This window comes from Melospiza melodia, chromosome 3 (assembly GCF_035770615.1).
Source record: "Melospiza melodia melodia isolate bMelMel2 chromosome 3, bMelMel2.pri, whole genome shotgun sequence".
Classification (NCBI taxonomy): domain Eukaryota; kingdom Metazoa; phylum Chordata; class Aves; order Passeriformes; family Passerellidae; genus Melospiza; species Melospiza melodia.
Genome location: NC_086196.1, coordinates 122,512,135 through 122,530,486, shown reverse-complemented (window position 1 = coordinate 122,530,486; position 18,352 = coordinate 122,512,135). Strand labels below are relative to the sequence as shown.

The following is an 18,352-nucleotide window of genomic DNA, read 5'->3' as shown; positions in this document are numbered from 1 at the left end:
GAGGAGAACTGTAAAAGAAATGAACAAACATTGCAAAAAATCAAAAATAGATTTAAATATTCATTTGAAACTATGTGAAGAATGAACATGAAAACAGTCCACCTCTCACAATAAGTTCTGCCTGATTTTTTGCTAATTAATATTAACTAAGAGGATGGAAGAGGATTAAATAAACTAATTTTCAGAATTTTATCTTCATTCTGTCTAGAAAGGGATATTAAGTTTTTATACAAAAACAAACCAAAACAAAAAACAACAACAACAAAAAAATACAGGTAATGCAACAGCCAAGGTGATTACTTTGCTGTCAAATTTAAACTGGAAAAAAGTTAATTCTTAGATATGTTATGGACAAAGAAGCCTTTAACAATGCTCACCTCAAAACACTGCTCCATATTTCTCAGGGCACAAAGGAGCTGTTTCCTTATATCCTCACACTTCAGGATACAGCTTTTGTTTCCAGATACCCAGTAGCAAAGGCTACAAATTCTTAGTGTCTGCAATTCCAAGATATTTTCTTTTTCAGCTCACCACAGCTGATTTTGATAATCTCTATGTATGCTGAGGTACCTTTCCTAAATAATCAGTCTCCTGGATTTAATCTTGCATATTGTTCCATGCAGCTACAATACCTTATTAATTTATGTTTTTCTCTGTCTGACTACAGGGTCACTACCGTGTAGCAGTGTGCAAGATTAGCAATTTAGAAATATGCTTTTCCTAGGCCTTGCTTAATTAATTTTTCAAACATTCCTTTAATTATTATCCCAAATATCCTCTGTCCTCATTCTATTATGTATCCTGACTCAGAAAGTTGCAAAGTTCCTGATCCCTGGTCCATCCATTAAAAAAATATATACATAGTCTGTATACTAGTGTATTTAAAACAGATGTTTGACAAAATGATTAGTAAAAGGATGTGGGGCATTGTGAGAGCTGGAATGTTTCCTAATCAAAGAGTTGTCCCTTTAACTTAAAAACATGCAGAATGACCTACTGTACTTCATGCATCTATCCACAGGCTTCAAAGGAACCTGATAAACTTGCAAATACTAATGCAAAGCTTTCAGACTATTTTTTCTATTGCCTTTAGATATTCTTTATACACACTTTAACATATTTTATATGCTGTCCAAGATACTCACTGGGATGTTAGAGAACATATTTTTCTGTGATCTCAGTGTCCTGGAAAATTTGGAAAATGGGATTTACCAGCTTCATATATATGTATGTATTGGAATAGATATTTAAATTTCAAAATAGTATGATTGACAGTCCAAGCAAAATAATGAAAGAACCACTTTTTACATAATTTTGGGTTGTTTATATTTATTTCAGACCAATACTATTGTAAAGAAGTACAGCATAGTCGACAACAAAACGTAGATAATTTTTATTGTCACTGGTCCTTTTGCAGGTGGAGATACCTCATGATCCATTATTGCAGTGCTACTGTATTCATTTCAATTTTGTGAATTATTTCTAACACAGCTAAAACTTGAGGGGAAAGAGCATGGGATTTCCATGCTTGCAGATCATCTCAGCTTCTGTTTCTCCTTCTCCATTGCCTTGAACACCTTTTGCCACAAAATTTAGTTGTAGCCTAGAATTTCCAGGCTTATGGGTAAAGCAAGACATGGCAGGAGCAGCAATACACTAAGCCATTTCAAACATTTGTATTCTCAAATCCTATACTTTGGCTGGTGTTATTTGCTAAAGTAGTTTTACTTACCTCCCTTTTTTCTCTCCCTTATCTTATTGCAACAGGGCCTGACAAAAAACATAACTGCATCTTTCTTAGACATCCCCTTTAACTAGTGAAAGGCCATAATAAGGTCTCTATGGAGACCTCTTTTCCAGACTGAACAACCCAAACTGTTCTATCCTGTCTTCACAGGAGAGATGTTCCATCTCTCTGATCATCTGTTGCAGTGCTCTGGACCAGCTCCAACAGGTTCATTCTTTCTATGCTAAGGATCCAGAGCTGGAGGCAGCACTCCAGGTGGGGTCCCACCAGAGTGGAGTTGCAGGGCAGAACCTCCTCCCTCACCCTGCTGGCCATGATGCTTTTGATGCAGCTCAGGATGTGTTTGGCTTTCTGGGCAGCAAATGCACAGTGCTGGCTCATGCCCAACATCTCATTACAAACAGCCTGAAGTCCTTCCTTGCAGGGCTGCTCTCAATCCCATTATCTCCCATCCTGTTTTGAAACCAGGCTGCCCCCAAGCCATGTGCAGGACCTTGTTGAACCTAATAGCTTTTACATGGGCCTGCTTCTACAGCTTGTCCAGCTCCCTCTGGATGACATCCTGTCCCTCAGGTTTGTCAATCACACCACTCAGCTTGGTGTTGTCTGCAGACTTGCTGAGGGTGCGCTCAGTCCCGCTGTCTGTGTCAGTGATGGAGGCATCACACAGTACTGGACCTACCTGCACCATGGCAACGGCCATAGTTTTTTCAATATCTGTTCAATTTAAAGCTGAACAAATCAAAAGTGTTTAAACCCCAATAAAAATCTCACAAAATATGTTTGTAGGATGAAGGCCAGCATGGCCTAACGCCTCCTTCCACTTCACAGCAGTTGTGTGTTGTGAACACTGTGGGTGTTCACTTCAACATGATTAGGTTCACAGAGTGGCAGAGAGATGGGAAAGATGCTTTGCAGTAATCCAAACTTGTTGTGCTAGCAATGTTTTTGACAGAGAAGCTGGCAATAATCTGAATATTTTTGTCCCAAATAATGAATCTTGCATCTGAAATTGTGTTATAGAAAACAGTAACTCCTCTGCGGGCCAGCTCTCCATCTGGTGTAATTTGGCATAGCTCATCTGGCTATAATTCATCAGATGCTATAGGGGATTTTTTTGCATTTAGAAAATAGTGTTAAAGAAAGAAGGTGTAAATAAAATATCAGAAAGAAAAAATCAGGGGTAAGAAACTTTTAATTAAGATTTTCTTTTAAAGATAATCTGGATAATACTGGGCACTTCTGTAATGTGTTGTTTTAGTGTTATGCCTATTCCATCCTTGATTTTTTTATTGGACTACTAGTTTCAGATATAAAAGTCTACAAATGCAAGAAGGTGCTGTGAAATTTTCAATTAATGAGGTAAAATTTGTCATGGAAGATGATTTTTGGCACAGCTTAATTTAAACGACAAACAGATAGAGGCTGCTTTCAGTCCATCCAAAATGAAACATTTTGTTTTGGCTTGTGTTTAGTTCCAAAATCACATAGGAATTGTTCTGTATTGCTGCTAGCATGCAATCAACTCTTGCCTGAATAAATACACATCCTCTTGGTTAAAGACCTTTAAAGACAAAAATTCAGACAAAGACAACTAACTTAGAACATTTTGACAACATGGAATCAAAATTCCAAATTAAGCAATAGGCTTAAACTTGGATGTGCCCTGAAAAACCCCACTCTATGTCTTCATAGGGTCAAGACCTTTTCAATTTTTTTTTTTTCTAAAGAATAATCTTTTTAGAATTTGGAATAACTTTGTTTAGCTAATTTTTATACTTTTTAAAAATCTTGTTGCATCTGAACATTTTAATCAACCGTTGTGGTATCAGGAGATGAAATTATGTAATATTTTTATTACTGGTTATTGTTTGGAATCTGATCTGACAAACTGTTTTTCCATTAATTTTGCTGATATGATAAAAAATTTGGAATCTTAGAGATGTGTCTGGATTCGTAATCTAACACCTTGCCAATGAGAAAAAAAAATCAATTATATAGCTGAATAAAAACAGCTGTAGAAGTATAGTACCTGTTGAGAACAGCTAAAACTAAAAGAGTTATGGGCAGGTATAGTCATAAATTTACTATTTTTAGAAGTGCAAGACTTTCTGTTTTTGACAAAAATGTCAAAGTTAATCAAGGTTTCTAAACTAACTAGACTAAAATCTGTCACTTTAACATTAATTTGAACTGTTCCTGAGGGTTATTTTTTTTTAAATAATGCAGATGGATATGATATTTAGAGAAAGATAATAAGGACGTAGGATGTGGTCTTTTTGACCACTTTTACATGACCAAATGAAAACCTTTCATTGATTGAGCTGTTGTCCAGTGAGTTAAAATCTTCCCTGAATTAAGTTTGACATTTTCTGTCAGGTACAATTTCTCAGAAGTTAACTAACGAACTTTTTATCTCAACATAGTGTCTGAAATGACATTTTTTCTTACTTTAAATGAAAGACAATAGAACTTACCTACTTGCTGAATTCCCCTTGATCTTACTGATGAATTTGTGATAATGTGCCAGGGAGCTGAATGTCCTTCCACAGCCTTGCAATTGAATTTCACCTCAGGAAATGTTATTCTGATTCCTGCAAGAAAAGGATTGTATGTGTAGAAACTGGGCAGGGTATATGTGCCTTCAGGGCAAAGGAAACCTATATATGAGAAGTTCTTTCACAGTGATGAAAAAAAGTGAGGACAAAACAGAAAATCTATTTCTTCTGTAATGTTGTGAATCATTACTACTGATACACTCAGATGTTATACACAGTTTGCCCCTCCAGACACCCTTCAAACAGACAGGGCTTCAGAAACAGAATTATGTGGTACGGGGTGACATGTTCAGTCTGGATACTAAGTCTTTGGATTTCTCTTAAATGCTGAACATTATTGCAGTTCTCATCACTACATTCCTGTTCTGACATTGCCTAATTTAAATTTGTGCAACTGTTCTTATTAAAGCAGAAGAAAAATAACTAAAGTTTGCTTTGCGGTATTATTCAATTTATATTGAACTGTTTTACAAATGTACATGTAGAGAATTTTCTGACAATTTCACTGATTTTTTCTGTAAAGGGGTTGCATATAGTATGGAAGCTCACATGGATATTGTATATCAGTTTCTCCTATAGTAGAAAATGCTTGAAGTATAGAAAGATTCATCTTCTATGATTCCTTATATTAATATTATCAAATATTTGTATGTAAAAATAGTATTATAAGTTTGTAATTTATTGTGAACTCTGAAGGTATTTGCAGTTTGTTGAATGAATGTTTTTCCAAGAGTAAAGCATGTATTACAGTCTGTTAAATCAATGAATATGTTCATGTATGGAAATGGTATATAATTCTTTTACTTATGTGGTCTTGGAATTTTTGATGAAGATAATCAAGCCATCTGCCACCATATTTCCACCAGAATTTAAACAGTTGAAAAAACTTTAAGATTACTGCTCCAATTTGTGATATTGATATAGTAAGAAATTACTGCATTTATTTCTATAATTTCAAAAGAAAGCTTATTTTTGATTGGTTTTAGATTTTACAGTTGCCTTGATACAGAAGGTATATGCCAAATTTTCACAAAAGCATGCCTCCTGAAAAGGAAAGTCATCATGTGTAAAACAGTCAAAGAAGAGAAACTGTGATAGTGAGATTAGTTTAAAGATTAGAGAAAATGTTTCAAAGTATATTTTTAAATATACTTTAGAGAAAATATGATTAAATTAAAATCAACTAAGCTTTTAAAAGTATGTGTTTTCCTATGATAAAGCTTACCTATGAACCTGATGTCCTTAAAGGTGGCAGAATAACTCCTATTTAAAATGTTTATCTTGTTTATTTTGAAATCCTTTGTTACTTGTGTGTCTATTTCTGGTTAAAATCTGTATGGTTTGTTGCAGTACATGGCGTTTGGGAGGAATGGTCCCCTTGGAGTTTGTGTTCATTCACATGTGGTCGAGGCCAAAGAACTAGAACAAGGTCATGTATACCTCCCCAGTATGGGGGAAGATCATGTGATGGACCTGAAACACAGCACAAACCTTGCAATATTGCACTCTGCCCTGGTGAGCTCATACAGCAACTCTCTGCTTTGTTACAGTGCATTTAATGTGGGTTGTTTGTGGCTTCTTTTATAGCGCCTTGCACATAGGAAAGAAAACATTATCCAAAGTGACTATCTTGAGTAATATTGTTTGTTGGGAAGGATGGCTCTTACAATTGTTCATAATTCTGACTGCAATGGTTAAAGTATATAGTCAGGATGGTAACTGTTCAGGACAGATGCAAATAATATTTAGTTTCTTTGAGGTACTCTCTCTGTAGGGCACAGTATGTTGTGTAGGAAGTCTTGATTCAGGATGGGTCTCGGAGAACCAAAAGGCAAAATACTTCCTGACTGTGCCTGAAAGAGAGACATTTAGAGGTCCCATGGTTTGTGTCCCCCATATCTGTACAAATTATAGAATACAAAATACAGTTTAAAAGTTACAGTTTGCTTAGAGGTTCACTGTAATTATTTATTCATGATATGTCAAACATATTTGTGAAACCATAACCTTTAAATTGCTAATTTATCCAAAATGGATATTTTTACATGTGTACAGACAGAAAGGCTCACACAAGCTAGGGCAATATTGAATACCCATTATGTTCTTGTATTACATGTTTAGGTGCCTCATTTCTGGTAGTTATGTGTGAAACCAATGTCAAAAAATTACCACTAACCAAATAAACAATGCACAGGCTTCATGTTAAAATGTCCATCTACTAAAATTAAAGATTACTAAAAAAAAAAAGGTGTTCTTTCAAAATTGATTTTCAACTTTTTGTCTTTAGATTGTGATTAATTTAGACCAACTTTTTCAAAATGCATGTATACATCTAATGCATCCAGTTTGCTTCAATATTGAGAAGAAAAACAAAAGATACTTTGACCTAATCTGTCAAAAAAATTACTTGAGAACTCTGGATTTTGAAACATCATTTATATCTAAATGACTTTTAGAGACACTTCTATACTGTTACATTTAAAAGCAGCACTTTAAGTCTTTGCTCAATATTAAGATTTGCTGCAATTTGCATTTTCAATTTATTAAGGGAATCTTCATGTAGAATTCTCTATTTTTAAAGGGTGTTTCTGAAATAGAAAACTCACATGCTCTTTTCTCCTAAAGATAAAGAAGAGAGATGTATGAAATATATATGAGAAGCTGCAGAATGAGTTTTCTCCAAAGACAGTATAATAATTGATTTGATCTTTCCTATCCTAAATAATACTATATAGCAACGAATAAAACTGAAGAGGGTGCATTGAAATGTAATTTCCATAATGTTTTCCTCTTCACATAAACCTTTTATGATTAATGAGTGGAACTAGCATCCATGTTTGGAAAGATATCCATTTTCTTCTGAATAAATTATCAGGGCTCAGCTTCATAGCTTCAGAGGCATCTGCATTGAGAAGTGCTTCACAACCAGGCATTACACGGAATACTTAATACAGAACTTCAGAGAAAAGCCTTGGAAAATCTCTTCCTTTAATTCACTGGTGCTGAGATCCTGGGCCCAGGATATGGGTAGTATCTTTGAAATGTTCTGTTGTTTATGTCTGACATTAGCAAAATAGTTTGCCTCAATTATTTACTGAACAGTGACACACCCATACAGAACAGTATGTTTAATCACTAACTTTAAGATTCTTCTTTCTATTTTAGACATTAACACCATCAGTTTAGGGAGCTGCTATTCCAACTCCCCTTTAGAAGAATCCTGAAAACAGGGTTTGGCAAGTGCACCAAGTGAAATTCCTTGTTTGGAGTGGTGGTGCTTATATAGCACTAGCAGTTATAGAACCAGGTTTTCAAGGACGAGTATTAATCAAAATTATATTAGAACCTACATTTTGAGATTATATTTAACTACAGGGGTAATGAGGAACTGATGATTGCCACAATCTCTATGAATGCAGGATCCTGAATTAGCACAATTAGTCATAACACATTTCATAATGCTTGCCTGTTTTTAAACATACTGCCTAGTCCTATTATTATCGACCATATAACTTTTAACTTGTATGGAAGCATAATTGCTTTATGTTTTTTCATTACCTTGCTTTTTAATATTTTCATTTACCTCATGAAGCTTTCTGATATGCAAAATTATTAATAACAGTCATTAACCTTTACTCAGGAGAATATTCATCCAAGCTCAAGTGCATGGGCTAATACAAATTACTAAATACAGAGCCATTTCCACCATTTTCATTTTGTTTAGACATTTAACTTGTCCATTTCAGAAAGAAGATTATGCAATATGCAAACACAACAGCAAATCTGATAAGAAAGCAAGGAAGGCAGGCAGTTTCTGTCCTGCTACATTTTATCTCAAAAAAATGCTGAAGAACTGAGATAATTTCCCTCACAGGGAGGATGAATGATCAAAAATATATTCAGCATTGTGAATACAGAGAAGAGAGCCTGTATGTGAGGCAAAGGGGTAACTCCCGTTTTCCTTTTCCTGTTCAACTGAAGACATCTCGTTTCACTGTCAGCACCAATGTTATAATCTGACCTGTCTGAGCTATCACTGCAGTTCTTAGGAATCACTTCAGAGGGCTCAGGGTTTACTTACATGATACAAGAACGGCTCTCACTTTTGCCTAGAAAGACCAGTCTTTTTATAAGGTCTTGTTTTTAATAACACCTCTCAAAGAGTATGTGACCAAAATAATTATTTATCCTTTTTTACATCAGCGTGCAATTAGAGGAGATGGGACGCTCTTTACTTGAAGGAAAAGGAAAACAATTTTCTATTAGTTTAAAGCAGCTCATAACCTTGGTTTGTGTATTTGATTGCCATGAGAAGCCAGGCTGGGCCCAGCCCGAGGGGCTGCGGTCACCTGCGTGGCTCCGGCGGTAACTGTGCTGTGTCCATCTCTTTTGTGGCCGCGGCGGCAGTGGACGGACAGTGGCAGGAGTGGAGCTCGTGGAGCCAGTGCTCGGTGACCTGCTCCAATGGCACCCAGCAGCGAAGCAGGCAGTGCACGGCAGCGGCCCACGGCGGCTCCGAGTGCAGAGGGCCCTGGGCCGAGAGCCGGGAGTGCTACAACCCCGAGTGCACCGGTGAGTAGCGAGCGGCTGCGCCCGGCTGCGCTCCGTCCGCACTGCAGCGGGGCCTGCAGGGCGGGCGGGCCTGGCCTCAGCGGGCTGCGAGGGGCAGGGCAGCTGCTGGAACTAAAGTCACCGACTACAACACAAGAAGTTTCATGTCAACATAAGAGTAAGAACTTCTTTACACTGAGGGTGGCAGAGCACTGAAGAGGCTGCCCAGGGAGGCTGTGGAGTGTCCCTTTCTGGAGACATTTAAAACCCGCCTGGAGGTGTTCCTGTGCCACTCGCTCCAGGTGACCCTGCCTTGGCAGGGGTGGTGGACCACAAGATCTCCAGAGGTCCCTTCCAACCCTAGCAGTTCTGTGATTCTCTGAGTCCTGGGGCCTCATTCATATTTACTTGATAATGAAAATGCTGGAGAGTGTGCCCTGAAAGGCTGCATGAAGGCTGCACATCAACTTTTTGGTTTTATTGCTCTTTGAAGGACATTCAGCAGTTTTAGGCAGGTATTTTTGAAGCCTAAAGTACTTAAGTTTTTCATGAACCTAGAAAGTTAATATATATGAACTGATTCCCTTTTGGGCTGAGACTACTTCATGATCCTCTGACAGTGCAAAAGCAGCTTTTCAGGGTGTGTAGATTCTATATGGACTTACCTCTAAGCCTCATTTGCTCTGTGAGAACATGTAAAAATCAAGATCTTAAAATATCACATGCAAAAATGTTTTTACTTAGTTTCTTTTAAGGGTACTTACTTAGGCACATTTTAAATGTGTATTGTTACTGTACAACAGCACTGTACAAATCAATTTTAAAAAAGAGTAATTGTCCATTATGATTGTCGTCATATCACCACTGTAATTATATTTTTCCAAACAGCAAATGGCCAGTGGAACCAGTGGGGCCACTGGAGTGGCTGCTCCAAATCCTGTGACGGTGGCTGGGAGCGGAGGATAAGGATCTGTCAAGGTGCTGCTGTGACAGGGCAGCAGTGTGAAGGAACTGGAGAGGAAGTTAGACGCTGCAGTGAACAGAGGTGTCCTGGTGAGATGAAAATACAATTGCTGTTATTATTTACACTACAACAGGGCTTATTTTTATGGGCATCCTTAGGAAAGATGAGATCAATGTCTGTGGAGTAATAGCCATAAGTAGCTGTGTCTGGCCTTGCTTTAGACAAGTCACTGCTGGTTTTCTCATTAGATTTCTGTTTATGCAGCTAAGTGGAAATGAGCCCTATTAGACGTATGAACAATGCATCAAGTTTTGAGCAAAGCAAAGTGCCATAGTAAAAATAGTTATAAAAAATACTTGATTGCCAAGGAATGTCTATTATATTTGGAGCAGGAGCAATTTACTATAGAAAATCTGTTTGAACGCCCTGTATCTGAGAATACCAGGGCTGTTTTTATAATCTGGAATTCCTTCTATCCAGTATACAAGTGACATCTCTTAAACTTTTGGGGTAAGATCTAGTGCAGTAAAAATAAGAGATAAAGTGAGCCTTACCATAGTGTAGAGAGTGAATGAATGGATATGTGAGCCACGTTTTATAAAATAGGGAAAGTAATTGAAAGACACATCTTTCTATTATTAAGCATTAATATAATGCTTGAATATCACTTTTTTAATATAACACTTTGTATCACTCTTTACTTTGCCCTCCCAACAGATTTAAGTCTTTCCCACTAAAAGCCAATAAAAGCGTATTTTTTAGCTTCTTCAAAAATGATGAATAAAGAAGAATATCTGGTGAATCAGATAGTATTTATCATAAACACACATTGTTCTAAAGTAAAAGAATGTGTTGTTGGATAGGTGAAAGATAAAAAATAAGTAGTTAGTCAGGAGGGTAGGATGTTTTAGCCATCCACTTGGGAAATTATGCAATCTGAACTGCAAGCCAGGAAGCAGCAAAAAATCAATCTAGCAATCTGACTTCTGGACATTTTTGCTGGCTGTGTTCTCTGGTGGTCAGAGAAGGACTTAAATGGCAGGGATGCTTTGGGTCAGGAAATGAGATGTGAATTTTATGTTATCAAGCCCCTATTTTTCATAGGGGGCATATTGATCCCTTGACAGACATCAAGGAACAGTTTTCAAGGTACTTGCGGGAACAATTAGTCTCATTGCATTTGAAGAACAACAAAAAGACTATCTGTAGTTAGAAAGTTATAATACTATACTGTAGAAGTTAACTGAATTTAACTTGCTTTTTAAATTATTTCTTTAATTTTAATAAAAATTTCATCATTTGAAAAGCAGTACAAAATAGTATTTGTATTGGATTCCTAAGCAAACTAATTTCCATGGGTAATGCAGCCTTCCTCTATAAAGCACAACACTAATAGAAGATTAATATGAATCTTCTCAATAAGCAGTCAGATGAACTAGATGCTGCTTATAAAACCATTCTTGAAATAATTTGCATTTGTGTATTTAAAAGTAAAGCCATGCTGCTGCAGTCCAATTTTCAAAGGTTGCCACCTGCTGTTAATAAAATATTTTACAGATGTATTTACAAGTCAAATGCACACAGAGCTTTATTTGCCATTTGGTGAAGTTATTTATTTACTTGATTAATTTCATATTAGATTTAGTGTGCTTATAGAAACTCTAACCTGAAGCACCTTTTAACAAGCTATGCTTGTGCAGACTATTAGACATGAATTACAGATTTATTTGCCTCTAGACTGACATTTACTGAAGTCTCAGATTTAAATGTAGAGATAATTTAACAAAATTTTATAAAATTATATACAAATTACATTCTATAAACAAGTAAAATTGGAAAGTACTACACAGAGTTGTTCAAAGTATAAGAAAATTTCATTATTTGTATGCATTTCTTCCTAGCCCTGGAATAGCTAAGAAAAGCTATTTTTGTCTCACTAGTTTCTTGTTCTATGTAAGCCACTAAACAGTGTGAGAAAACTATAATGTTGATCCTTTTTCTTGTATTAGCATTGCTTTGAATAAAATAAGATCCTCAGGTGTGTAGAACCATGGAATATTTTTGTTAAGGGTATGAAGCTGCACTTGCTTGTATCACCCAGAGGTCTGTTGACTTACAAAAAGTTAAATTATAGCTGCTTTAAATTGTGCAAGCAAAAGGCTAATAAAGCCTTTTTCTGTTATAGTGACTGATGTTAATAAGATACTTTGCAAACAGAGTGCTTACTTGATAACTGAAAATCGTGGCTGGACAGTGTGTAGTTTGTGTTCTGCATTATCTGAGTATTATGTGAAAATTTTTCATAGTTTCTCTGTGCTTCCCTTCAAGGGGCTGGGGCATGAACTGAATTACTTTCAGCAGCATTAAGAGAGGCAGACTCAGGAGTGCTGTCTGTGAGTTGGGGGTGTGAAGTGACGCAGAGTCCCCAGGCAGGTGCAGAGGAGAGCTGCTTTATTGCAAATACCTGGCCTTTTTAAGCAATTAGCCAGTTATCAGCTACATAGATTAAAATCATAGCAAATGTAATTCAACCAACCTCCATACACCACGATGTGAGCACACCATGGTTACATAACTTGTTTTTCCACCTCTAAACCAGCTGAGTCACTTTCCCATCGTCCTTTTCTGCTTAGCCAAAGTAGCAGGCCTAAGCCATGATTTTACAAGGCCTTCACTTTGTAAAGTTTTACCCAAATGCAACAACTATCTGAAAACTGGTTTCTCAAAAAGCTTGGTTTCTGAACAAATTTTTTGCATCTTTCTTTGTGATTTGTTTATATATACAGCGATAAATTTTAAAACTGATGTTTTTTCCTTCCATTGTGGAATAATCTAGGAATTAAAAACAAAGATCTGAAGACATTTTGGGTTCAGTTATTGCTGCTTTGTTGCATCCCAAATGTCTTAAGTTAAACCTCACTCCTAGTAGGTCAGCAGTACTCTGCACTCAAAACATTTTTCCGTGAAGGATAACTTCAGAAAATTGGAAGCAAATTGGAGAAAGTAAAAAATGCTTTTATATTTGGTAAACAGCTAGTCACTCAGGAGTCACAGCAGAAAACTTACACGAGATGAATGAACACTATATCTGTCCTATAAGAATAATGGAGACAGCTAGATAACAAAAGAAAATGCATCTGATAAGGAGTTGCATGGCAAGATGATCAGAAACTTGTAGAAGATTGTATAAGATAAATAAGGCAATTTCCACCAAATGTGTCAGTAAAAATGTAGAGATGGGACTACCAAAACCAAAGTGCAGCACTATACAGGGTAGAAGACTCCTGTAAATTTATTTTTATAAAAATAGGACTATGTTCCTATGACAGCCAGAAGAATATATCATGTTTAAACAATACAGTATTGGTTTCCAGAAATACCTAATTTCCCAATATTTAAATGTATATTACCTCTGTAATTGTTTCCAATATTAATGTTTTACCTAGCTTTTACTCAAAAAAGCTTCTCAGCATTTATACTACTGAAAATATAAGCATATTTTCAGTAGTATAAAGCCTGATATGGGGGTACTTTAGACCAAAGTATAACTGAAAACAGTGCTAGACTATCTTGTTAGCTAACAGAAAGACAAGAGTGCACAACAACCAAAGATTGAGTGATCATTTCCCACCAATGATGGAAGTTTTTTTTCGCAGCAGTATTAAATAGATAAGACAGAATAGGAGAAGGGAGAAGATTCAAGTAATTCGAATGATACTCAGCTAAATAATAAAATAAAAGCTTTGGGAAGTTTTTTTGTCTCCGATTACAGCACTATTCTATAAGACATCCAAAAGCTTTTTTCCTGTTGCCTTTGTTTATGATAATTCTGCCTGGGGCATTGAATTAGGATTCAAGAGAGGAGCTGTAGTTCTACCATCATTCGAGCTGCTGTGTGCTGTAGGCTCACTTGTCTCACCCTTTTGTTACCCTCTGCCATATTTGTGATCTGCCTGTGTGGATGGTAGACTCTGTGAGACCCCATGTGTCTCTTGCTTTGTGTGCTGTACTGAGCTTCCACAGATCCCAGTTGGGTTGATTGCCTCTGGGAGATGCACGTCTTCTCTCCAGTAATGTCAGAAGAAGACTGTGCTTCTAAACCACTGACTTTGTTGAATATTTGTGCTTAGGTGGGATGAATTCAGGTCTATCTTTACAGGGGTGTAGCGTGGTACATTTGAGTGCATGCTCTGTGTGGGAAGATGCTGGTGATTCACATCAAGAGTGAAAGAGGACTGCCTTTTATTTCCCAATGATAGCAAATTTTACCTCAGTATTTGCTATTTGCTTCTAAATTCTGGTAGTTTTCTATGACTTTGTACAGCAAACTCATATTTACCTGTGGGTGTGTTATGAATTAATTGTGCCATAGTTACAGAAATACTTGAACTGGTTCTGAGGATCAACAAGAATTTTAAGTCAGATATAGTGTGCCTGTAATGCCTCCATGAGTGACATGGGTTGCAGCCTCACAGATGCTTTAATGTGGGCAAATGCCTGATGAGTAAGCTCTGCCAGATAGGTTTGAGCTTTGGGAAGAAGGAGTTTGTTTTTATCTGCAGCATTCCTTGATCCTTGGCCAAGAGTCAGCCAGAGACCAGGAAAAGGGCTTTGCCTGGACTAAGCAAAACTTCTTCCAAGTTCCATCTGCTTCCATACCTCTTTCCTGATGACTCAAGGTCTTGGGAGTGCCTTTTACTTCTGAACACAACACACAAGTGCACCGCTTATCTCCAGCCCTAGGTTGAAGTTTCAATATAATCTTGAGTTCTGAAAACTTTAATTCAAAAGCACACTAGTACCCTTCCAAATAGATGGGAAATCTCTGATACTACCTGAGGCTTGCTAATGTGAAAGAGAAAATATGGTGCATATAGATGTATTTATATATTTTTTTAAAAGCAAAAAATCTCACATGTAACATTCAGTATGTGGAGAGAAGAGTTTTAGTTCTGAGAATCAGCACCTAAAGTGCTGATTAGTGAACACAACACATTTGAAATGGCCACAGCTGCATAACAAATATAGTTCTCACAGAGCTATAAGCTCTGGCAAATTTATGTAATTTATAATATAACCTCCTTATTATGTTAATTTACGCTCCTCAAAACAGAACATTTCTTTTGTTTATAAGGTCATAATAGAATGATAATTGCTTTTGCTTATGTCACCAGATGGCTTATGTTTATCAAAATCTGTTTTTTCCCAGTGTATCACTGTCCTGATGCATTCACTCTGTGGGCATATCTGAAGCAGGGCTAGTATTCTAGATTATGGATTTCACTGACTTTCTTTGGGTTTTGCCATTAATGGATCTCTTGCATTTTGTGCAGCACCAACTGTCTTGATTTACGATTCAGGAATGCTGATGGTGAGGCAAATTTAGCAAGCAATTTTTCTGCCCAACTGTGATTCATATTAGTATTACTGAGCCATCTGCTAGGTATTCTTTGTCCTCTACAAAGAGAGGGTACAGCTTTGTGCAAAAGTCTACTCAGTTCCCTTGCTCACACTTCCGTCAGCAGAAGGGCAAAACAGGGAAGATGGACGATTTTATGGGGTAGATAATGGGATGGGCAAAATCTGTAGTCTGTTCCTGCCTCTGCGAGAGATTTCCCATGCAACCATGAGTGAATCATTGAATTGCTTTCTACCTTATCACACCATCTGCTAGAATGAATTTCCTTTCTCTTTTCTTTTTTCTTGTTTTGTAACCACTTTGCTGTACTACAGCAGGGTTACTTTTTTTTTTTCTGGAAATACATTTAATAATAAACAATTCCTGATTTTCTCCACTGAACTTGGAGTGACTTAGATTTCATTAACTAACATGTCAGTGATGTGAGTTGTGAGATGACTACAGCCAGATGTTTTCTGTGCTAATCTAATTTACTCAAAAATCATAAACTGGAATATACACTAACATATAAAGAGCAAGAGGAATCTGCTGTTGTGACCATGCGAAAATAAAACATGAAGCATTTGCTGAAGTTTATTTTTCCCCATGCAGTTCTGTTAGTACAAAATTGTGACAATATTTTTCCCTTTAAATGGTATTGCAATAACCAGTAAAAGGTTATTTTGCTTTATAGACATTCAGTCCCACATTATTGACTATACTTTCTTAATTACCAGCTTGTACTGAAACACATTTCAAAGAAATAGCCTGATTTTATAATATCCTTCAGAATACACAATTCTCATTTAGCACCTTCAGCACATTTAATGCTTCAACTGTCTTTTCAGAACTATTTCTTTCACATAAAGATTCAATTTTAGAAAAATATTTACAAATTTTAGTTTAAGATTAGCATTATAACTTATCACAGTTTAAGTCTCATCATCTTCTGTTGGCTTCTTAGTGCTATTGATCAAAATAGAGCAACAGGAAAGAGTCAAACCTGTTAACATTGTAACTATAACCTAAAAAGTGCTTGCTTGCTGGGGAGAATAAAGCCATGGGTTATATGAAGTAAATACTGTCACAAAAACAGATGCGTGAAATTTCAGGCTTCTCATTTTTTTACTTCAAACTTAAAACTAACCCAAGTTATGTTAACATAAACATCTCAGGAAAAAAGTAGGGTGAAATGGAACACTTATTTTGCTGATATAAAATATGTTAATGTTTCTATTTAAATTCTCATTTGCAAATGACAGCGCCTTATGAAATATGTCCTGAAGACTATTTGATGTCAATGGTGTGGAAAAGGACCCCAGCTGGGGACATGGCATTCAATCGATGTCCTCTCAATGCCACAGGTACAGTACTACTTTGAAATTTTATGGTGATAAAAAGGGGAGAAATACTTTGCTTTGTGTCTTAGATAAATTATTACTGGACTCATATAAATATGCATATATATGAATATATCTGTATAAACAACACACATTGACTTATGCATGTCCATGAAGACATACACATGTACATATGACGTCTCTTACAGCTTACATATATGCATGGGTCTGTGATGTATGTACTTTTATTTGTATATATACATATGTATACATGTACATGTGAACATTATAGCCACAAAGAAAAAGCTGACAAGAAATCAATTTGACTGGATGTATCAGGCAAAGTGATGAAAACGAGGGAGAACATAAAAATCTTTTTAATTAAGGAAACACTGCTGAAAAGCAATCAAGTAAACACTGAAATGTGTTTCAGGATCTTATACTACTCTCTATATACCGATGATCATTGCATGAAATTGTTTCTCTGTGTGCCTTTAAAATAGCATGGAATATAGATTAAATAAGGTTTATTCTTTCCAGTTGCTCTCTCTTATATAAATATTTTCTGTCTCTTTTGTGTCTTACAGGCACCACTAGCAGACGCTGCTCTCTCAGTGTTCATGGAGTGGCCTTTTGGGAACATCCAAGCTTTGCTAGATGCATATCAAACGAGTACAGACACTTGCAGCATTCAGTAGGTGCAAAGTCAGCTTTAGTACTTGCTCTGTTTATTCATTACTTATCATTGGCATAAAAAAGAAACTTACTTTTTTGCTCTCAGGTTTCTCTTAAGCAATACCAAGAGGAAAACAGATGTGAGAAAGAATAATTTATGTTAATGGATATTATTTTAATCTTGTATAATGCTGGTGTTTGTGAAATAAGCCTTGTCCTACTGTAGAAGTGGAAAAATGAATCAGATTCCCTTCTTTCATGTCTGCTGCATGAAATTTCTATAGGGGTCAGAGGCAAGACATATTTTAGTTTATTAGAAAATGAGATGTGAATAAATGAGATTTACTGGAAGAGCAACTTGCTGAGAATTCTGTAATACTGTGTATTCTTTAATTGCACAGTAGGAAGCCAGGAATGTTTCTTTTTGCTCTCAAATTTAGAACTTCACATTTGAATGTAACAATAGGAAATGATTATAGGGTAAATCTATCGCAGTGTCTTGGAAAAGGTAAAGTAACTCTAGATGAAGAAATACTATGTGAGTTTTTTTCAAAAAGCCTAAAAAAAAGTTTCTTTGCAAGCATAGGCGTTATACAGTTATGCACTGCCTAAACATGTTTATTTGGATAGATGTAATACATAATGTATATTGCTTTATAAATGTATTATCATCATTTATGTTAGGTATATTAGGTACCCTCTATGTCCCTAGATGAGGCGTTCAGCCAGGTTAATACTATAGTGGGAAATGAGCCTTTGAACATTCTCATGGACAATGGGTTTCCCTGCATGATGTATTCTACTGACATTCTTATTACTCTTCATCCTTTTCCAAAGGCCACTGCTCCTTTTATCATTCAGCAGCAGCACACTAATACAGCTCTGTGCCTCATAACTTCCCAACTTCTCAACCAAGTGCAACACCTCTGTAACATGTTTAAAATTCTTTAGTGGCTTGAAGAGCAGTAGCCTGACTGCCAGTTCTCAAATCTGGATTGCTACTTAGAGGAGATTTTGATTAATTCCTCTGAGTTTCATTTCTGTTTTGTTAGACCCAATTTATTTGAGGCCTGGGATTCAGTTTCAGAGTAGGCCAAAGCAAGAATTATTTTTAAGATA

The 18,352-nt window shown here is 36.3% G+C and overlaps 1 protein-coding gene across 12 annotated transcripts in view; it reads left to right on the top strand.

The window, feature by feature from the left end:
* The window catches only part of ADGRB3 (adhesion G protein-coupled receptor B3), a 445,420-nt gene that overhangs the window by 186,345 nt on the left and 240,723 nt on the right, over positions 1-18,352 (top strand). For all 12 annotated transcript variants that reach the window (XM_063152986.1, XM_063152987.1, XM_063152982.1 and 9 more), the window contains 5 exons: positions 5,656-5,820; positions 8,713-8,877; positions 9,745-9,909; positions 16,481-16,582; positions 17,146-17,252. In XM_063152986.1, coding sequence (XP_063009056.1) covers positions 5,656-5,820; positions 8,713-8,877; positions 9,745-9,909; positions 16,481-16,582; positions 17,146-17,252 — 704 coding nt within the window. The remainder of the gene's footprint in view (positions 1-5,655; positions 5,821-8,712; positions 8,878-9,744; positions 9,910-16,480; positions 16,583-17,145; positions 17,253-18,352) is intronic.